Source organism: Hippocampus guttulatus, chromosome 16, assembly GCF_054856545.1.
Source record: "Hippocampus guttulatus isolate MCC_2025c chromosome 16, RoL_Hgut_1.0, whole genome shotgun sequence".
Classification (NCBI taxonomy): Eukaryota; Metazoa; Chordata; class Actinopteri; order Syngnathiformes; family Syngnathidae; genus Hippocampus; species Hippocampus guttulatus.
In genome coordinates this window covers 9,601,849-9,624,094 of record NC_141276.1, presented here as the reverse complement: position 1 = coordinate 9,624,094, position 22,246 = coordinate 9,601,849, and the positions used below count along the sequence as shown (strand labels likewise).

The window sequence follows — 22,246 nt, the reverse complement described above, 5'->3', positions numbered from 1 at the left end:
GATGGCGCCCGAGTAGGCAGCCTTCGGCAAGTGCTCTTCAAGAGCTTTGCTTTTTTTGTTCTTTTTTGTTTTTGTTTTGTCACATGTTGTTTGTTGTTTCATCGTGTGGACCTGATATGGACTGTTTTCAGCGTTTTTTGGCCACGACATTTGTCAAAGGAGAAGTATCTGTGCTTGGTGGTTGTGCCTTCTCGGCAGCACGCCTGTACCAGCACAGATTTTGATTGGGGAGGGATGTCGGTGCCATTGACTGTCGGTGCTGGACAGACCTGGGGCGCTTGTGTTTTTTGTGCCTGTAATGGGCAGCATTTGTCACAACCCCGTTTTGTTCAGTGGAGATGTCGGCGCTGTTGGACAGTCAGCGTTGGTGCGGCTGGATGGATGGCTGCTGAAGTTGAGGATGAGGAGGGAGGAGCGTTGGCGCAGAGCCCCGATGCGTATTTGGAACCGAGAGTCGCCACTTGGAATTGAAATGGATTTCCATGGGACAGGAGAAGTGAACCAATCTCTTTTTTCGTCAATGGATGCTACAGCTTCTTGTTGACTTTGAAACTTAGCTTGTAGCCGACGTGTGCACATTTTGAGCATGACGTCTCTGATCCACTGGTTAAAGGGCACTTTGATTCTCTCCTCTTTCATCTCAAACTGCTTCAAACAACAAAGCGTGTGACGGAAAAGTGGTTAGGACTGCACGACTGTCTGTGTTTTATGTTATGTGTTGTGTTTATTTATTTTACTTTATGTTAACTGTTTTGTTAAGTGCTTTGTTACAGCTGCCGCTGTTGTGAAAGCACTATATAAATCAGCATGTATTGTATTGTATCTTTGTAGTCAAGATGGCGCCCGAGTAGGCAGCCGTCAGCAAGTGCTCTCATGAGCCTTGCTTTTTTTTGTTGTTTTTGTGTTTGTTTTGTCACTTTGTGTTTGTTGTTACGTCGTGTGGACCTGATGTGGCCTTTTTTCAGCATTTTTTAGCCACGACATTCATCAAGGAGGAGACTCTGTGCTTGGTGGTTGCGCCTTCTCGGCAGCATGGGTATACCAGCACTGTTTTTGACTGTGAGGAATGTCGGCGCCATTTGACTGTCGTTGCTGGACAGTCCCGGGGCGCTTGTGTCTTGCGCCTGTGCAGCATTTTTCACAGCCCCGCTTTGTTCAGCGGAGAGATCGGTGCTGTTGAACGGTCTGCGGCTGGATGGATGTAAGGCTTGAGGAGCCAACGATGAGAAGAAAGGAGCGTTAGCGCGGAGCGCCGATGCGGATTTGCAACTGGGAGTCGCGGCTTGGAGTTTGAAGCGGATTACGTGGGACAGGAGAAGTGAACTAATCTCTTTTTGTCAATGGACGCTACAGCTTCGTGTTTGCTTTCAAAACTTAGCTTGTAGCAGACGTGAGCACATTTTCAGCATGTCGTCTCTGACCCACTGGTGAAAGGACACTTTGATCCTCTCCTCTTTCATCTATAAACTGCTTCAGACAACAAGTGTATGCAGAAAAGTGGTGAAGATTGCACGGCTGTCTGTGTCCCATGTGTTGTGTTGTGTTATTTTTGTTATTTTGACTTCAAAATGGCGCCGCGAGAGTGGCTGCCTTTCCAGCAGCTCCTATATTTTGTTTTCTACTTCTTCCTTTCATAACTTTGCTGCTGTGAATTGGGAATTTCTCCATTGCGAGACTAATAAAGGTTTTCTTATCTTATCTTATTGTATTGTATTGTAAACTCCATAGCTGAAGTGGAAGAAATAGAACAACAATGGTTTTATTTTGGAAGCGAAAGCTTGACAGGAAAAAGAAAGAAAAAAGTTTCCGGGCCTGCAATCGGAGCCCCGCCCCCATTTATCTGTGCCATCTTGAACAAAAACGGTGGACGAAAAGGCAGAGACAAAGATGGGGCGACTTTTTTTCAAAGAGAGCTTTTAAATAATTCTTCTGTGAGCTTTCCTCTCAAGTGGACCGGAATTACAGCTTCGCGGTCGAACAGCAAGCCACACCCGGCAATGCCGCTAAGCTAACGCTAGCAGCTCCCACCTAGCCAGGCTAAGCTAACGTTTAGTTCGCGTTGAAAGTTTCCACTCGTCCCCACTGAAATACACGAGTTATTTATTGCATTTGTCGTGTACTTGTGAGCTCGGAAAGAGATGAGCGAATGTCGTGTGGATGTCCCGCCGCTGCCACTATGAGAACACAAGCTCGTTAGCTCCACTGCTAAGCGCTTGTTTTTCGTTCCACAGCGGAACTACAGGAAGACGCGGTGAGTAAAAAGCTGCAAGACACAAAACCAAAAAAAATTCAAGGTAAAGAAAACAATAATATTGGTTTCAAACGGGCCGCGCCGGTGACACGGACGTTCAAGCGCTCTCTCGTCACGCGTCTCCGTTCAGCGGCAGCGCGTATTCTGGCTGACCCACTTTTAGACAAAGTGCACAAAGCGGAATGCAAAACAAGACCAAGTGGCTCCGTCTGCCTGGGAACAATCGTCCATTTGTGTTCTACTCGCACCAGCCGAGGTTGCCCTCATATTTCCTGTTGATTGAATACGAGCTGTCATGCTAACTAGCGGGTTAGCTCAGCTGACGTCACAGCACGTCCCATGCAAATGTGGCGTCATTTCAAGTCAGTACTGGTTCCCTCGCAGACTTTCGGATGTATCCGATTCCAATCGGTGCCGTTCTCTGTGGACTTAAATTGGGTTCGACTTTCACGTTCCAAAAATATGCTAGCATGTTGGCTGCAGTGAAGCGAAACAAATTGGACAGAGGTCCGAATGTGCGCCATGTGTCCTGGCGACCAGTCCATAGGATATTTACCATCTATATGCACATATACTGCACTCCACAATGATTAGCACCCCTGATCAAAATGGGATCTTGAGCCTCTAATAGTCTTTAGCCTCAAATGTATAACAGGAACCCCAAACCTTTTTAGTTCAAGTGCATTTCTTCAAGTCAAGTCACATTTATTTACATAGCCCTTAATCGCAAACAGTCATGAAGGGCTTCACATGGCTGCAGTTGCCAAATACTAGCGACGCCCTGATCTTAACCCAAAAGGTCAAGGAAAAACAACAACAACAAAAACATCTCAGGGTAAAATGAGAAACTTTTCAAGAATCCCCTTTCTCGGATGACTCTGCGGCAATACAATACAATACATCCTGATTTATATAGCGCTTTCACAACAGCTACAGCTGTAACAAAGGGCTTAACAAAACAGTTAACATAAAGTAAAACAGTAAACACAACACATAACATAAAAGACGGACAGTTGTGCAATCCTAACCACTTTTCCCTCATAACGCTTTGTTGTTTAAAGCAGTTTCAGATGAAAGAGGAGAGAATCAAACTGTCCTTTCACCAGTGGATCAGACGTCATGCTCAAATACTGTATGCGGCAATAGATGCTGAGTGGAGAACATTTGACACAAGAGTTATGTGTGTGTGTCGGGCGGGGGATCCTGCATGATGAAATAATGATTTTATATCAAACCATATGAGTCACAATTATGAGCATCCCTGGTGCGCTCGCGACCATAGTGAGGATAAGCGGCTCGAAGAATGAATGATTGTGAAAACTTTCTACGAGCCCCCTTTGCCAACAAAACAGTAACTAATCTTCTCAAATGTTTCCGAAGATGGCAGATTACAGAAATAGGGACCGATTGTTCTAAAAAAACTTTTTAGCCCCCATCCACAGGTTTTCATTAGGGTTGAGGTCTGTGGAGTGAAATGGCCTTGGGAGCAGCTTGAGTCTTTGCTTTCTTTCCACAATTTCCATCATGACAGTATGCTTCTGCAATCAAAAAGTGAAGGCTTTTAATACATTTTAATCAGGGGTACCAATCATGATGGACGACACTGTATTTATGGCAGCCAGTCCTTCTGTACCATCAAAGACGTGGCTGCAGTTCCAGTTGATGGCCGGCTGTTCCACTTGAAGCAAAACATGCACTTATTTATGATGTCATCTTCTATCACATTGTGGCCTGACTGGCAACCGGCAGCTGTCACTCAAGCCTCATGCAAGATTGGTCCCCTTTTCGTCCGGATTGACGCTCTTTTTGCGGGATCTGAATGGCATGCAGCTGCTGCATCAGCTCGCATTGTCCAACCATGTGGCTGAGTCACACGACGACGCTCGTTAGGCAACGCTGACTAAGCACGTGTGTCATGGAAAGGTGTTGTGGCGAAACAAAGACACAGCGCTGCGTCTATGACTTCCTGCTTTTCGTTGGAGTCTGCGCTCTGGTTTGCAGCTACTCGTTTGCCTACTTTGCCGCTTGTTTGTCAGGATTGTTCCATCGCCTGCCTTCCTTCCTTCCTGCTGAAGGCCACTCAAATGTATAAATGGAAATTGGTTGACCGCATTTTGAAAGAATGCGCGTGCGCTCGGTTGGGGGGTAGAGGGGGGGTGCACTACTGGGCCCACAGGCTTTTTTTTTTCCACCCCTCTCTCTATTTTCTGTACGCTTACTGAATCACTCACGCCTGCTGGTGATGTTTCCTGTCACAAACGCGGTGACACGCTTAAAGACATCCAAATGCTCCACACGGTCACCTCACATGCATCTTAACAGCTGTGATGATGATGATGATGATCATGAAAATCCAACATGCCTGGGAAAGAATCTGTTCCAGGGTCAAACTGGCCTTATATTCATTGTACAGGGAAAAGTAGAGTTGGACATTTGACTCAAGCGAACGTCAACTATATAAAATCACATTTGTTTATTTTACATTAGGGTGAGTACTGATATCAGGTCTCTGTATGACGCCTCTTTCTTCAAGGTATCGGTTTACTCATGAAGGCACTAAGCTCTACCGAAAAAGGTGCAGCATAATTAAGAGAAAGAAGCGGCAGAGAAGTTCCCCAACGAAGCCAGTTGTAGGTGTTCCTACAGAGCAGCGAGGATATGTGCCTGTGAGGGTGGTTGGTTGTATGCGCGTGTGTTAAAAAAGCAGTTGTTTGACCATTTACAATTCCAGTGACAGTTTGGCTAATTTCCGTTAGCCTGTCCGTGACGCTTAACGTTACCTATACGCACTAAGCTACAGGAGGTTTATTTTATGGGCTGGTTGGTCATGTATGCATTTAAAAATACAATGCCTGATGGTATTAGTGTCTTACATGTCAGTTTTATAATAAACCTCAGATGGGAGTGTGCTTGCAGCAAGCAAACGTTTGCTCTTATTTGGTGCACTGTGCAATCCAGAGTGAGGTCAGATGCAAAGAAATACTTGGAAAAGGTGTCTTTTAGTAAGTTGACGTGTTTTAACTCATTGAAATGTGTTTTTAATACATTGAAATGGGTTTTAGGCATTTGGGGTAGCTAAAACCAAGTATTTATGTCATCTATTTTCACCCGGTTGGTGTGGGCAGGTATGGAAATGCGAGAAACGGTGCTTCACTGTAGTCCGACTCTTCAGTTAACTTTACGTCCGTTAACATCGGCTGCCATTTTGTTGCTCCTACGCTGCTCCGCATGCTTTCCTCCTCCACCGCCTTCCACATCCCAACTATGTGGGAGGGCAACCTGAAAGCGCGCGTTTGGGCACCCAGCGAGGAGATGATGATGCACCATTCGATGATGTAATGCTTTTGCCAATCCGGCTCTTGACCGTGTCCCCGTTGCTTCCCGCCAGGCCCTGGCCATGCCCTCGAGCGCACGGGCGGGCAATCTAAAGGACCCGGACGTGGCCGACCTCTTCTGCAGGGATGACCCGGAGAAGCTCTTCGCCGACCTCAGGGAGATCGGCCACGGCAGCTTTGGAGCCGTCTACTTTGTGAGTCGTCCAACCTCAAACGACCATATTGTCACTCGGGTTGAGGATGCTTTTAATAGCCCAGAATCAGTCGCAGGTTTTCATTTTGCTTACAATTAGGATAATGTCAGAAAGATTACTCTTTACTTTTTAAATTGCTCTTTAAAAATCTACCATTCCAGTTTCAGGTCACCCAGACCATTTCAGAATCTTATAAGAAAACACATTGTTGTACGCTGCTTGTCAACTGTTTTGGGGTCATCTTAGAATTGTTATTATGTTTGATAGAAATGTACCCTCTTTTTTTTTTGACCACATCAGAAATGTCCAGACTATATTTCTGATTAGTTTTTCTTGATCAAAATAAACAGTATGCTTTCCGTGCAACGTTGACTGCCCAAGCTTCATTGTCGCTGCCGGCTGACTCACCTTTCAGGCCCGAGACGTGAGCAACAATGAGGTGGTTGCCATCAAGAAGATGTCGTACAGCGGCAAGCAGACGAACGAGGTGACCGAACACGACGCAGACGAGTCATACAAAAGCGAGCCTCAATTGACCCAACTTGATGTGCTGTGTTGCTGTGCAGAAGTGGCAGGATATCATTAAAGAAGTAAAGTTCCTGCAGAAACTTCGCCATCCAAACACCATCGAGTATCGAGGGTGTTATCTGAAGGAACACACGGCATGGGTATGATCTCAGCACTTTTTTTGACAGTATCCCACAAGAAAAAAAACTAAATAAATTATTTTGCTGTATGTTACTGCAAGGGTAACAACGTGTTTCTTATCAGTAGAAATAAAGCAAATCCCAGTGGGGAAAAAAAAACAAAAGCAAACCTTGATTTGAATAATGTTGTCATTTGCTTTTTCGATAAGTGGGGGAGGGAAAATAAATAAAAATACATAGCATTGACTTGTACAATGTTAGGTCCAGCATAAGAGTCCATTACATGAGATGCACATTTGGGAGAGCGGTTTGACCTCGGTATCCGACCCGGTCAGTCCATGCGGAATCCTTCACTGCATCTCCCCTGGGAAAAGGGGTCCGCTTCAGATTTTGGCTGAGTTGGTCGGTGTTGAATCCAATATCAACAGCATCCGATTTGATCATCACCACCTAGCCCTCGCTCCCAGCAGGAATGGGGGCGGGGTGGAGCTGAAGTAAAACAGGCCAAAATTCCAAACCACAGGCTCCAAAGCAGATTAAGAGGCAACTTCCATACAATGTGAGATTCAACTTCATGCATTAATGCGAAAATAAGCATGAAGTTGAGATGAAAACATGGTTTCGGGACAGAACGTTTTCAAGATTAGTTTTTCCAAACCACGTCTACTCTGTGTGCAGTTGGTGATGGAGTACTGCCTCGGATCCGCCTCCGACCTCCTTGAAGGTGAGTCTTGCTGCGAAGGTCGGCCCGTCCCAGTGACTGCCACACGATTTTTTTATTTTATTTTTTTAATTGGCATCCAACACGGTTGTTGTTTGCAGTTCACAAAAAGCCTCTGCAGGAGGTGGAGATTGCTGCTATTACTCACGGAGCGCTGCAGGGGCTGGCCTACCTTCACTCTCACAACATGATCCACAGGTGACCGCTTACGCTTGATTGGTGATTGATTTTTTTGCTGCCCATTGGCAGGAGTACATCACACATGTCCAAGTCCCTGTGCAGAAAACACAACTTCCTGTATATCGGCAGACTCACTCTCGTTAGTTAGCTTGATTAACACGGTCACAATCGCATTGTTTTCTCATGGTCCCGAACCAGTCTGTCTTGTCTTCTACTTGATTGTGGTTTTAGTAGAGCTACGTGGTGACGTTCAAGTCGCTTGCCTGTCTTTGAAGCTGTTACAGTGACTAATGACTAACTAAGTGACCATTTTTTTTCCCTGCGTTTGATCAAGGAAACAAATCTTGGAATCCGATTTGAGTAATTTTCAGATCTCCCTCCTTGATACTTGACTCATGAGCTGACCTTGGCACCCCACATCAACAGCATCCTGGTGGAAAGAAAACCCCTCAAAATAAATGACATACAATCTTGGAAATGCTGCTTTTCAAATGTGAACCGGGAAGACTGACTGAATTCAACTCGTTTCAGCTAAGCAATTTCTAACATCGGCCCCCTTGCGCTTTCATTTGGCTCACACTGTTCAAAACGGTCCCCAGAACTGTCTTGTGTTTCCCGCACCTCTGGCCAGGTTCCCACAACAACATACGGTACGCCTCATTCGGGAATCTGGAAACGATGACAGAATAAGAGGGCATAAGAATTACCATTCGTACTAAACATAAGGAACACAACTCAGACAGAAGTCAATCTGTGTTGCCTTGCACAGGGATGTGAAAGCAGGAAACATCCTGCTGACGGAGCCCGGTCAAGTCAAACTGGGCGACTTTGGCTCTGCCTCCATTGTGGCCCCGGCCAACTCCTTCGTGGGGACGCCCTACTGGTGAGTCCTGGCTTTTTGCCGGCCTCTTTGAGCATTTCAACATTTCTTTTTGTCTTTTTTTTTTCCCTTTATAAACACCAACATGGTGCCACCCTGGTCCAGGATGGCTCCAGAGGTGATCCTGGCCATGGACGAGGGCCAGTACGACGGCAAAGTCGATGTGTGGTCGCTGGGCATCACCTGCATCGAGCTGGGTACGAGATTGCACTTTCAGCTTGGCTGAATTTTCCACAAGCTACTAATCAAAGAACACCCAAGATGTTTGATGGATAAATAGTGTGTGAGCTGTGACTTGCTAATGCATCTGTGTGGACTTTTTTTTTTGTCTGACTTACTGGAGATATTGTCATACAAGTCATTAGAAATGTGGAAGTAAACGGATTCATTCCTGTTCAACACTTTTTCTGTTTGACACACATGAATTGAGATGCTTTGAGTAGTTGTTCAGTTTGTTTTGTTGTGTGTTTTTTTTAAACCCTTTCAGCGACAGCGGTTACTACAGTGAACAGCTTACCATGTTATCAGGTTACAGGGGGCAAGAAAGGGTTAATCATGATCAGAAAAGGACATTTTCATACAATCATTTGAAAGCAATAGTTTCCACCGGCGTCCTGTTGTATTTTTTTTATTACACGGCTTTTGGGCAAATTGAAATCGGCAAACGGTAGGCCAGCAACTTCTCCGTGGTCATACATATTCACTTGTCATTTCGATCAATCCCTCTATAAACAGATTTGACACATTGATGCACAAAAGTCACTTTTATTTCATTGAGTTGATTTTTTTTTAACTGTACTATATATTTGAACGAAGTGAGCATACTGCTTACCTGTCATTATTTCCTTCCCTTGACACGTTAAGGCATTTTCTTGGATTTTTTTTTTTTTTTAACTTGTGGGTGAGACATGTTCCATTTGATGATGTTGCAATATACCAAAATGGCAAAAAATCCCACAATTTTTAATCCAGTTTCTATTTTGTTAAGGGTTGAATGTAAGAATTACATAGTTGGGTGGAATTCCTTTATGGAGTGAAAAGATGAATGACCCAGTGGGCCTAAAAATCTGAAATTGTGTTGTCACAGCGGAGAGGAAGCCCCCCCTGTTCAACATGAACGCCATGAGTGCCTTATATCACATCGCTCAGAATGAGAGCCCTGTCCTGCAGTCCAATCACTGGTGAGGCCTTTTGCTTGCGCTCACCACGTTGACACTAATCAACGCATACCTCAACTCTCCCTCTTCTCTTTCTGTCAGGTCCGATTCCTTCCGCAACTTTGTGGACTCGTGTCTGCAGAAGATTCCACAGGACCGGCCCACCTCCAATGTGCTGCTCAATGTGAGAACATTCTTCACACCTGAGTGGAGTTCAAAGCCACAGTGTCTCCAAAGGATCGTTCATCATAATTACAGCTTCGAAACATGCAGTGAAATATAATAGGATTGCTGTTTGCAAATCACATTTTTTTTTCCACAGCAAGTTCAAAGTACCTACATGCCACACGTCTACGGGGAGTCCCGACCACTAAATGATACCCTCGTAAAGTAATTCTCCCATCTTTTGCTGGCTTGATGCTCCAAACTAAACTGAAACGGAGTAAAATAACGGATGCCATCCCTATGCTATTTTCCTTTTCCCCAATTTCTCTCCTACACTCTCAAAACGCATATAAACAGTAAATGACAGTACATAAGTATCCAGTATCGCTGTGAGGTGAAACCGATGTTGAAATGCGATCAGTTTCATTGTTTTTTTTTTCTTCACAAATCCATACTTTTGTCCACAGCACACTCAGGTGATGTATGTGCGTGTGTAATTTTGTTGAAAATGACTTGCTGTCTTTCACAATGATGCAGATTTGTAGGTGTTTTTTGGTCTCCGGATAAAAGCGAAAGGTTAACCAGAAAAACCTGCGATAGCGGGGGATGACTGAATTTGCCTTAGGTGCACTGCAACGCGTCCCTCCTGGTATCACGCGCAATTGAACTCCTTCCCCGCTGCGTGTCCAGCATCGATTCCTGTGCCGCGAGCGTCCACTGACGGTGGTCATGGATCTAATCGCCCGCACCAAGGACGCCGTGCGCGAACTGGACAACTTGCAGTATCGCAAGATGAAGAAGATCCTCTTCCAGGAGACGCAGCAGAACGGCCCCGTGTCGGAGGGAGCAGAGGACGAGGAGGTGAGCTGGAAGAGAGGATACAGCGGGGGATGGACACAGTCCGCTCCTCTGGCCTCTGACATCTAATCCAATATTTGAAATTTGCCCGTCAGGAGGTGGAGCAGTACCTGTTGCACACGGGCACGGTCAACAGCATGGAGAGCTCGCAGTCGGTGCCCAGCATGTCCATCTCGGCCAGCTCCCAGAGCAGCTCTGTCAACAGCCTGGCCGACGCCTCGGACGACAGCAGCGGCGAGATGGCCATGATGCAGGAGGGAGAGCACACGGTCACCTCCAACAGCTCCATCATACACCGACCGACGGTAAGCGCGCAACAATCGCCACGCGTGTTCAACTCTCTACGTCTCTTTGTGGGCTCTTGAAATAGATGAAAATCGGTGATAGAACATGTCAAATGTTTTTTCTTCATCGGTTTACTGCTCCCATGTGTTTTAAACACATTTAAAGTCATATAAGAGTGACACAAACTGCTGTCTTGGCCACCAAAGAATAATCGTATTTTGTCTGGGTTTGGCGTATTCCATTTTACTTTGTATTTTCAGTGCAGGATTCATGCCAGTAGTCTGCAATCTCTCCTGTCATTTTGTTCAGGCCCAAGACAACATCTACGATGACCCTTACCAGCCGGAGCTGGAGCAGCCCCAGGCTCCCTCCGCAGGCCGCCGCAGAGTTTACTACCGCAACCGAGACCACTTTGCCACCATCAGAACTGCCTCCTTGGTACGTCCGTTCTCTGTCTTCCTCCTTTCTCTTGGGAGCAAACTGCACAACAGCCACCCTCCATTTATCACATGGGGGTCACATTTCAGATTCCCCTCCAATAAGTGAAACTTTGGAATGTAGAGACTATTTGAAAAAAATTAATTTAGTCATTTTGTCTCTCCAATATGCTTTAAGAACATTTAATCTCATGGAACACACTCATTGAGATATATTGAATTGCACTTTTTAAAGTATTCCTTAGCCCCTGTTTTCTCATTCTCTTCTTCGCAAAGTTCTCCAAAAAAGCTTACAAGGTTATCACTACCTGTTTACGATAAACCCAACATATAAAACCAAATCATTCCACATTGTATATCCATCCATCCATGTTTATCTGGGTTGGATCACAGGAGTAGCAGCATAAAAACCTCTTCCTCTGACTCATGCTGCATTTCTTCCTGTCGAGCTTAGTGGTGCCTGCTATGCTGCACAACCTTAAATTGGGACTTCGCTGTTTTCTATAAAATACCATGAAATCAAAGATCTCTTCAAAATCTACTGGAAAACAGGCGAAAGAACACTGTACCAGTAAATGGGGGAACACTGCACCTCCTTACGCTCATGAATGGTAAATGGGCTGTCACTTGTATAGCGCTTTTCTACCCCGGGTAACCAAAGCGCTTCACACTGTTCACCTACTGGTGACACAGCACCAGGCGCAACTATGGGTTCAGTATCTTGCTCAAGGACACTTTGACATGGCTGGGAATTGAACCACCAACCTCCGGTGTTGGGGAAACAACCACTCTACCACTGAGCCAGAAGCGTGACATGTCCTGGTCCCGTCCCATCCGCAGGTAACCCGGCAGATACAGGAGCACGAGCAGGGCTCGGCGCTGCGGGAGCAGATGTCGGGTTACAAGCGCATGCGCAGGCAGCACCAGAAGCAGTTGATGGGCCTGGAGAACAAGCTGAAGGCCGAGATGGATGAACATCAGCTCAAGCTGGACAAGGAGCTAGAGAACCAGAGGAACAGCTTCTCCTCGGAGGCCGACAAGCTGGTCAAGAAGCACCAGGCCATCCTGGAGAAGGAGGTGAGCGCCGGAACTTAAAAAGGAATTCCATCCCACTTGAATCAATTTTCTTCCCCCTACGCTCATACATTTAGCCTGCAAGCATGACAAGATAGGCGTTTTTCCCTGCAGACCAAAGCTGCCCTGGCAGAGGAGAAGAAGTTCCAACAGCACATTCTGGGCCAGCAGAAGAAAGAACTGACCAGCCTACTGGAGTCGCAGAAGCGTCAGTATCGTCAGCGGAAGGACCAGCTGAAAGAGGCAAGAAGCATCAGCCGGCACAGGGGACGCGCACGTGGGTTTCACCTCTGACATTGCCCCTCGATACCCCGACAGGAGCTGAACGAGAACCAGTCGACCCCCAAACGGGAAAAGCAGGAGTGGCTGATCCGGCAGAAGGAGTGTCTGCAGCAGATGCAGGCGGAGGAGGAGGCCAGTTTGCTCCGGCGGCAGAGACAGTACTACGAGTTGCAGTGTCGTCAGTACAAGAGGAAAATGTTGCTCGCTCGACACAACCTGGAGCAGGATTTGCTCAGAGAGGTACCACCCAAAAATATTGATGGTCACATGATCGTGGTGCTATTCCAAAGTGCATATTAAGTCAGCTCAGAGCCCACTGAAGGCCCGGTTACCAAATGCAGCAAAGGTACGGCCTGCCACCGCCTTCTCCATTTGATTGATACGCTTGACCCTTGTGTCTCCCACCCCCCTGTTTCCCACCAGGACTTGAACAAGAAGCAGACCCAGAAGGATCTGGAGTGCGCCATGCTGCTGCGCCACCACGAATCCACTCAGGAGCTGGAATTCCGGCAGCTGGGCTCAGTGCAACGCACCCGCGCCGAGCTGATCCGAACACAGCACCAGACGGAGCTGACCAACCAGATGGAGTACAACAAGCGGCGGGAGCAAGAACTGCGCCAGAAACACACCATGGAGGTGCGGCAGCAGCCCAAAAGCCTTAAGGTGAGACCAACCAGGACTGTGGCAAAAAAAAAAAAAAAAGGTCCAACTTGCATCAAGTGATGTGACTGGAGTCCCGACGCTGTGTCGTTTTTGCATTACAGTCGAAAGAGCTGCAGATCAAGCGTCAGTTCCAGGAAACATGCAAGATCCAGACGCGTCAGTATAAAGCCTTGCGCAACCACCTCCTGGAGAGCACGCCCAAGTCGGACCACAAGGCCGTGCTCAAGCGCGTCAAGGAGGAGCAAACGCGCAAGCTGGCCATCCTGGCCGAGCAGTACGACCACTCCATCAACGACATGCTGTCCACGCAGGCTGTGAGTAAGGCAAGGAACCAACCCCCGCGCACCCTCCACACCGCCGAACCTTGACCACTGTCCACCCGCCCACAACTCTGATGACGAGTTTTTGTCCCGCGTAGCTTCGACTGGACGAGACCCAGGAAGCGGAGTATCAGGTGCTCCGCATGCAACTGCAACAGGAACTGGAGCTGCTCAACGCCTACCAGAGCAAGATCAAGATGCACACGGACACGCAGCACGAGCGAGAGATCAAGGAGCTGGAGCAGAGGGTGTCCATACGCCGCGCGCTGCTCGAGCAACGGGTACCGCCAACACGGCCGTCTTTTGATCCTTATGTGTCAAGGGTGTCAAAACAAAAATGATCAAAGTTGCTATGAAACCTTCAAACAACTTCGACATTCATGGAACACCAACACATCAAGTAATACTCGTAGCAAGGTACTGCTCCATTATAATGATGACTATTACTGGAGCTTAGTAGGGGACTTTCTCTGCCTCTTATTTTTGGTCTTAGTTATGTTGCAAATACAGTAGAGCTCAATGCTGCCTGGCATGTTGTGGGTACTGACGCGGAAGTGTTTGCATGTCTGACATATTACAAATGGGCCATCTGGCAGGGCAAGGCTTCAGACTGTAATTTGCCCCGCCCTTCACAATGGCATTTTGTGGCTTTCAGATCGAGGAAGAGATGCTGTCCCTGCAGAACGAGCGCTCCGAGCGTATCCGGACGCTTCTGGAGCGCCAGGCTCACGAGATCGAGGCTTTCGACTCGGAGAGCATGCGTCTAGGCTTCAGCAACATGGCGTTGAGCGGCATCCCGGCCGAGGCCTACAACCAGGGCTACCCTGCCCCCAGCCCCTCTTCGGGCTCAGGGGGCTGGCCCTCGCGCCCTGTCCCCCGCTCGGGTAGCCACTGGAGCCACAGCGTGCAGAACTCTGTGGCCACGCCATCCTGGCGCGGTCAGAACCACGGCAGCGGAGGCTTTGTCCGGACCGAGTCGACGGTGTCGTCGCACGGCTTCGGCAGGGACAGCGACCCCGTGAAGGGCGGCAGGGCGTCGTCCTCGTCCTCTGCGTCATCGTCATCATCCTCCTCGAACCTCCGCCACCACCTTCACCAGCAGTCGCAACAGCAGCCCCCGCAGCCTCACTATCTCCCCCAACACTACCAGCACCACCAGAGCACGCCGCACCTCTACCGTGACGAGCGGGAGCGCGCCAGGGAGTGGGTGGGGGGCAGCGGCCAGTATTCCCATCATTCCCAGGGCGGGCACTACCACCACCACCTCTCATCCCACGCCTCCTCGCAGTCCCTGGCCCTGCTGCCGCCCACTCCTGCACCTCCGCCCGTCTCCCTGTCCTCCTCCCCTCCGTCCTCGGCCTCCTCGTCCTCATCGTCTCAGGGGGGCTATGGCGGCGGAGGCCTAGGGGTGCGCGGCCCCGGGCTGATGCCACTCCGGAACAGCCCACAGCCTCTGCGTAGGACGGCCTCGGGTGGGCCAGCTAGCGGCGGAGGCGATGGAGGACTGAGTCGGAGCACGTCAGTCACATCGCACATTTCCAACGGCTCACACCTGTCCTACTCGTGAAGATTCTGCCCAGAGACTGTAGACTTTTCCTTTTCAATTCCTTCACGTGTCGTTTGCAGTTTTTGTTGCACAAGATCAAGTTTGAGATTTTGCTCTCGGACGTCGCATGGCGCTTCCTCTCAGCTAGTGGTGCTTTTCAAAACCAACCCCACTCTGTAACTAGGCCAGGGGTGTCAAACGTACGGCCCGTGGGCCGGAACCGGCCCCCAAGGAGGTTCGATCCGGCCTGCGGGATCATTTAAAAGTGAAAAAACAATGCATTAAAGACACAGAATGAACATTTTAAATAAAATGCAATTCGTGGATTATCCGCTAGGGGGAACACTGTTTTTATCACAGTAGAAGACAGCAGTCTCAGTCTGTCACCGAGATAGACCCAACGCAGCAAATGATATGAAAGCGCCAATCAATGCTTCTTGATACTAAAACAAAGGAAAGAGATGATATTTTGGTGCTTCATAGCACAGCATGGTATAATGTTAATGGTTCGGCCCACTTGACATCTACCGAGTCCGTATGTGGCCCACAATGTGAAATGAGTTTGACACCCCTGAACTAGGCTCTTCCGCCTCCTCTTTTGGTATTTGATGCTGTTGAGCAGAGATTGTGTAGACAGCCACATCAACAAACCACTCCACATGCCAGTCTTCCCTTCACCGCCACGTCGGCAAGTTAGCTTAGCACTCGCCCAGTCGCTTCGACAGTTATCTTAGCCTAGCTGAGCACAACAGCCATATTTTGCTGTTTAAAAAAAAAATGTTGCAGTTGCTCCAAGTTGTAGTTAGCTTAGTTTAGCTTTGTGTCTGCACCGTCCAGCGTAAACTAAGTTGTGATTTGATTTTTTTGTTTTCCTTTTTAAAAGTTATTTTCATAACTGAGACTTTTAACAAGGACGAGAGACAACACGCTTGTTTGCTTCGTTAGCAGACTTCCATTACATCCGCCACATGACACATTACATTAGGACAGGTCACGTTATGCTGGGATGACACCTTAGGTTTCGGCATGTTATGTTATGACGCATTGCGATACATCATGGCACATGTTACAACAGGCTACAGACAATTACGTCACAACACTTCATACCACCACTTGTTCCGTTTTGACACGTTACATTACGACATCACGGCGTGTCTCGTTAGGTTTCGGCACGTTACTATGCGATGCCACGTCACATTTTATGACATGCCATACAGCATGATATGCTATATGACCTGTTTGGTTCCAACTTGTTGCATTACAACACACCTAGTTACGGTACTTTTAGACATGTTACTTTGCTGCATGTTCAGTTGCAGCACAATGTGTCAGGTTCTGTAATGGATCGTTACATCACGCCAACACGTTAGAGCATGTCACCTCACAGTCTGTTACCACACCCCAACCCACCGTTGGGTCTTCCAAAACTTGCGCCATGCTCTTTTCCGATCCAAGCTTCTGTTGAATCTCAATGTGAACGTTGTGGGTGCCCGTTGACCCGTCATGTACATAGTTGTACTAACTCAAAAAGCGTCTTAGTAATCATAAGGATCCTTTTGTCATGTGACCTAGACTAATAGATGCTACTGCTGTTGTATTTATGTTGTATGCCATTTTTTAATGCTAATTTTTATTTCCCAAATGTGACTGCCAACATTGACCACTCGCTGGAGAAGAATAAGCGCAGTGCAGTGTTACTGTGATACAACAACATATGAAGTACATTTCCCAGCATTCCTTGTTCTCATGTCAGTATTAGCATGTGGAGCGTTCCCACAATCCTTTGGTGCCATGTTCAGCTTTACTTGATTTCGTTTTTGTGTGTGTGTGTGCGCGCGCGTGTGTGTGCATGTGTGCGTGCGTGGAAGTGAGGGTGCGCGAGCGCGTGCGCATGGGTAGAACTGCGGAAGTATCGTCAGGCCGCTTCTTCCCGCCGTAGCGAAGGAGCGTGACGGCCATCTTTGGTTGTCACGTCTACCTCATTTGCACTGATGGTCAACAAAGAATGTTGGGCTCTTCTCAGACGCGCCGGGAAACGGGCGTTGACTTGACGAACGAGCGACATTTAACTTTTTGACTTGTTTTAGAGGGGGGAAGGATTGGTGTAACGTTTTCCTTTGGTGAGTTGAAACTTGAAGAGGCACAAAGAATATAGGAAACAGGAAGCACGTTTGTCTTCTTGGGTCCCGTTAAAAGAGGCAAAGTTTGGGGAAACGAGGGGCTTACCATGCGGTCCTCGTTTCCCTCAGGCGGGTGATGTAAAGATTATTTTTCTAGTTTTGAAGTCAGGAAGTAAGAGTAACATCATTACAAACATGTTTTAGCTCTTTTCTTCACAAATGTCAGGCTTTCTTTAAACATAAAGGTGAAAAGAAGGGGGTAACAGTTGTACAGAAACGAAACAAAATACTTTTGGACAATAAACAAGCATCAGTACATAACACTTGGCCGTACCTTTTTTTTTGACGCAGTATTATATAGAAAAGAAAGCATAGTTATGTAGTTAGGAACATTGATTGATCGATTGATAGATATTTTTAGTATAACTGCGACGGTGAACTGAACGGGAACTTTTGCTTTCCTGAACGTACAAGTTAAAATTAATCATTTTAAAACGTGTGAATTATCGCGTTACAAAATGAAATTTACTACGTAATAACGTGAAAATTATGATTTAACTTGACCAGTATCAAATTGTAAATTTCCCCAGTGTGGGACAAATAAAGGATATCTTATCACGCTGAAGCGTGAATATAACTTTGCTTTGATGTGATAGCAATATGTGTCCGTCAATTCTAAATAATATAACGATGAAATTATTCATGGATAAGCGGTACGGATAATGGATGAATTGTAGTCAACATCGATGTTTCTTGTCCGGTTCAAACTGGTGACGTCGAAGCTAAAAATAGCGCTGGATTTTAAAGGGGAGTCGATGAGGTGACGTCACAGCAACAATCGTCATGCTCAGAGAAGAGCGATACCGGAAATAGGAGCATCCAAAAAATTAAACTATTAATTTCCTCATTGGAATCTATTTGCAAATAAGTCTGCCTTCTTACTAAGCACGTGTCTGTTCAATTTATTGACATTATCAGTCCTGGAAAGGAGTAGTTTGTCGAGTGCCTGACTCGTTAGGTTCTAATTATTATTATAGTTAAACACAAACATAGCGGAAATGGTTGACTTGTTTGAAGGGTTGGCGCGAGCTTGACGGCAAGCTTCGACTCGAGGAAGTACTCAGAGAGCTAATTTCTATGATTTTGCCACCAAAAAATCCAAACTTTTACTCGACGACCTATAAACGGAAAGATGGCACAAGAAAACATTTTCCTCTTCGTCCCTAATCTGATCGGTGAGTTTGTGACGGGGTCGTCGGCAGGTACCTGCTGAGCTAACTGCTGCCAATTGCTACTCGGTGTCAAACAAATATTACGAAATTTGACAAATGTCACATTTTTGTCTCACTCATGATCGGTAGCTTCCCAAGAGGCCTTCACGCTGGATCCAGGCCTCGGCCCCATGTTACGCTCCTACCCCGGTCGGGGCTTTATTATTAAATAAATTAAAAACCAAACGACTACAGTACGTCATTACCAAGGGAGTTTGTGAAAATAATAATACAGTAATATTTTTTTAAAGATATGTTGAATGACTTATCTTTTCTTTCGCGAATCTCGGATTTCGCATTGAAATTATTTATATGTCAGCGAAAGATGTCATTTATGAATGTCAAGCACAGTTACTAATAGAACGTATATAAAGACAACAACAAAAAGTCGACTTTTTTGTATCTGCAACAAAATGGTATACTGTACCTCGTATCTGTCTGCAACAAAATGGTATACTGTACCTGTCGTTGGTATTTGTCATTGGAATTAAAAGGGGAATCGATTATCAAGTTGATGAACAACAATTTTTGTAATTGATTGTTTAGAGACTACGTTTAGACAAATCCCCTGATTTCAGCTTCTCAACTCTGAATCTCCGATTTCTGTTGATGTCCATGAAAGCAGGTGCATTGTGTTTGTGGTGAATCAAAACAAGACGTTTGCAAACATGTTTTTACGTTGAAAAATAGTTATCAACATTTATTTTCCATTTTCTGACAAATGTTACAGATCAAACCAAGAATGAAATCATAAGAATGTTTATGTTTGAAATAATGTCCGGCGTTTGAATGAAAGGATGGAAATGAAGCCATTTTTTTCACTCTGATTCATCCATTAACTGAAAACCCCCCCACCACCCAATTAATTGATTATTAAAATAATGGTTCATTTCTACTCTAGTTATTACTGTCTGGTGTCATTTGTTGTTGGAGAACGCATTAGGTTGTTGTACAGAGTGAATGAAAAGTAATCCCCACTTTACACCCAGTGTGTCTTGTCCTCACCCACTGAGAGTTCCCACAAACAGGTGAATATGGTTTGTCGTCAATGGTTGTCCATTTTCAACATGTTGACAAATGTGTTGTGTGCTTGCGTGCAGGCTACGCCCGTATTGTGCTGGCACTGGTGTCCTTCCTCCTGATGCCGTGTTGCCCATACCCCGCCTGTTTGTGCTACATGCTCAGCAGCCTGCTGGACGCCTTTGATGGCCACGCCGCACGCGCGCTCAACCAGTGTACGTGTTCCCCACTAGTAATAACAATTAAACCGCAAAAATGAATATGGTAATGGTGAAAATGAATACGATGATGGTGACAATGATGCCGATGATAACCTAACTCATATTGATGACAACGTCAATGATGATACGATGATGGTGATGTGTTTGTGTGTGTGGTTGTCAGCCACGCAGTTCGGCGCCATGTTGGACATGCTGACGGATCGCTGTGCCACTATGTGCCTGCTGGTCAATCTGGCACTGCTCTACCCGTCCTACACCTTCCTCTTCCAGCTCAACATGTGCTTGGACATCGCCAGCCACTGGCTGCACCTGCACAGGTGGTGCACTTCCTGTTGAATGGCCTCGCCGCTGCCCGCCTGCCGCAATTGCTAACTATATGCGTGCGTGTGTGCAGCTCGACGGTTAAGGGCTCAGACAGTCACAAGAGCGTCGACCTGTCCGGAAACCCGCTGCTGCGTGTCTACTACACAAACAAGGTCACAAGTGCAACTTTTTCACATTTGACACACCTTTTGCGTGTCCTCTACCACCACTTGTATTTAAAAAAAAAAAAAAAAATCTATTTTTGAAATGAATACTCTTTCCTCATTCTTTGGCACTGTTTTTCCTTCCCCAAAGAGGTCTAGCGTGCTTGCTTGGAGCGCTGACAGGTGTCGTGTTCCCGTTTGCAGGTGGTTTTGTTCTTGATGTGCATGGGCAACGAGCTCTTTTTCTGCCTGCTCTACATCGTGCATCACCTACAACAACCCAGTGGTAACTTTCACACGCACTCACACCACACCGTGTATGTTTTTGTGCTTGTGGTTGCCGGTGTGCCTTATGTGTGCCAAGTTTGTCATAGTTAACCAAAATTAAGGATATGACTAAAAGTAAAATTGAAAAATACATTTTTGTTAACAAAATCAAATAAAAACAAAAGTACATGGATATTAAGACAAACGGGAAGTCAACTCATCATCATCATTATTATTATTATTATTATTATTATTTTAATAATCAATAATGTGTTCTATATGACTCCACTTGTCTAAACACAATATTCTGATAAGTATTGCTTAGCAGCAAAATCTACCCATTTTGATCCATCTCAGTGGGAGGCCCATTTTGCCACTTGCTGTCAAATGAAAATGACATAACAGTTGTTGTGGACTCAGGTAGCGACCAATCACGGCTCATCTTGCAAACGTCACATGACCAATCTCAGAAAATAGCTGACTTTCAGTCGACAGCAAGTGTAACACAAAATGGCAGAATTTTGCTTCACTTCTATTCCACAAACGCAATCTTCATCAGGATGCCATATTGAGACTGGTGGGGGTTGCATATTGATTTTGGTATAGCTGTACAACCATACAGACGAAACGGCATCAGTCCAGTTGTCAATTTATTTCATTTTCTTTATCTTGCCGTGACCTGAAGAAATTACATTACATTATCTGCTGAAAGAATTTTTTTAAAATTCCTGCGGCAAAATAAGATGGCTCAATGTATTCTTAGCTTATCATCACCATTGAAGCCATAAAAAATATATATACACACAAATATATATATATAGTGCAGCCCTAGTTAGTACATATTTGAGTGTTTTGCAGTGTGCAAATGTGTTTGTTGGCCTTTTAGTGTGTGCTGTCATGTTGGTCTTTTTAGTTATGTGTGCGTATGTTATAACCAGTGCGTGTGTGTTCTTGGTGTGTGTTTCAGCACTGGTGTACTGTACCCTTGTGGTGAGCGGCGTGGTGTGCGCGCTGAAGTCCTGCATCAGCGTGGTGCACCTGGTGACGGCCTCTCAGAACATGGCCGCCATGGACACCGCCCGGCGCGCCGCCGCCACCAGGAAGTCGCAGTGAGAGTGTCTGTCGCGTCACCGTCTTTTGCGATTCATCGGTCATTTGACCTAATTCATCAGATTGTCATTTGGATCGTTTGGACGCAATCGACATTTCTTGCCGGCGTTTTGCTTTTTTGGTGGGGGAGTGGAGGCACCTCTTTTATCTGAAGCTCGCATTTGCCACAAAATATGTTGGACTGAAGAGCAAAGCGTAATTGCATTCCCTTGAGCCGCTTGGACATATGGGTAAGGAAATGGAGCGCACCTGAGCTCTAAATTGCAATACAAGCTCCATTTGTTTACCCACCATTTCGTTTGGATTTGGGCACACACATTCCAGGGTGGATGAGAAGTAACTCTCTATTTCAGGGGAGTCCAAAGTCGGTCCTGGAGGGCCGCTGTCCTGCCTGTTTTCCAACTCTCCCAGGAGCAACACACCTGATTCATTTAATCATTGAATCAGGTGTGTCACAGCTGGGAGAGCTGGAAAACAGGCAGGACAGCGGCCTTCCAGGACCGACTTTGGACACCCCTGCTCTATTTGGAAGCACGTGTCTTTTTTTTTCTTAACTGTAATAAATTAATTTGATAAGAAATTGGCAAGATTGGCTTTTGATTTCCAGTTCCATGCGGGCACCAGTGTTGGCCAGCATCTTCAACTGATTTGATGAGAAACTCTCCTGACTAAACTAAACTCTCCAAAGTACCGGTAGTTGCTGTGTGACTGGAGACGAAAGAAAAAAAATAAATATATATAAATATGGCAAAAACGGTTTAATACTTCACTCTTT

At 46.3% G+C, this 22,246-nt stretch overlaps 2 protein-coding genes across 4 annotated transcripts; both read left to right on the top strand.

Moving 5' to 3' along the window:
* The first annotated feature begins 1,820 nt into the window (after positions 1-1,820).
* On the top strand, positions 1,821-17,438 carry taok2a (TAO kinase 2a). 3 transcript variants are annotated; one of them, XM_086132340.1, is made up of 20 exons: positions 1,821-2,251; positions 5,640-5,780; positions 6,196-6,267; positions 6,347-6,448; positions 7,106-7,151; positions 7,250-7,346; positions 8,098-8,211; positions 8,314-8,405; positions 9,296-9,389; positions 9,468-9,549; positions 10,221-10,391; positions 10,484-10,693; positions 10,983-11,111; positions 11,951-12,187; positions 12,299-12,427; positions 12,503-12,706; positions 12,890-13,129; positions 13,231-13,443; positions 13,548-13,730; positions 14,105-17,438. In XM_086132340.1, exons 2-20 carry the CDS (start codon positions 5,649-5,651, stop codon positions 15,014-15,016), a joined length of 3,459 nt encoding a protein of 1,152 aa, XP_085988466.1. In that variant the 5' UTR covers positions 1,821-2,251; positions 5,640-5,648; the 3' UTR covers positions 15,017-17,438. The 3 variants fall into 3 exon arrangements, with proteins under 3 accessions (XP_085988466.1, XP_085988465.1, XP_085988467.1); XM_086132339.1 differs by having other exon boundaries at positions 13,231-13,452; XM_086132341.1 differs by lacking the exon at positions 1,821-2,251 and having other exon boundaries at positions 5,656-5,780; positions 6,131-6,267; positions 13,231-13,452.
* Positions 17,439-18,116: 678 nt separating this feature from the next.
* On the top strand, positions 18,117-21,764 carry cdipt (CDP-diacylglycerol--inositol 3-phosphatidyltransferase (phosphatidylinositol synthase)). The gene is made up of 6 exons (XM_086132342.1): positions 18,117-18,350; positions 19,487-19,621; positions 19,791-19,944; positions 20,022-20,103; positions 20,299-20,380; positions 21,329-21,764. Exons 1-6 carry the CDS (start codon positions 18,308-18,310, stop codon positions 21,472-21,474), a joined length of 642 nt encoding a protein of 213 aa, XP_085988468.1. The 5' UTR covers positions 18,117-18,307; the 3' UTR covers positions 21,475-21,764.
* The last annotated feature ends 482 nt before the right edge of the window (positions 21,765-22,246 follow it).

Coding starts and splice junctions, on each gene's coding strand:
- taok2a (XM_086132339.1), top strand. CDS start 5,649: ATGCCCTCGAGCGCACGGGCGGGCAATCTAAAGGACCCGGACGTGGCC. Junction 10,392..10,483: donor AGGGAGCAGAGGACGAGGAG/GTGAGCTGGAAG, acceptor TTTGCCCGTCAG/GAGGTGGAGCAGTACCTGTT. Junction 12,428..12,502: donor GGAAGGACCAGCTGAAAGAG/GCAAGAAGCATC, acceptor ATACCCCGACAG/GAGCTGAACGAGAACCAGTC.
- cdipt (XM_086132342.1), top strand. CDS start 18,308: ATGGCACAAGAAAACATTTTCCTCTTCGTCCCTAATCTGATCG. Junction 18,351..19,486: donor CTTCGTCCCTAATCTGATCG/GTGAGTTTGTGA, acceptor GCTTGCGTGCAG/GCTACGCCCGTATTGTGCTG. Junction 20,381..21,328: donor TCACCTACAACAACCCAGTG/GTAACTTTCACA, acceptor TGTGTGTTTCAG/CACTGGTGTACTGTACCCTT.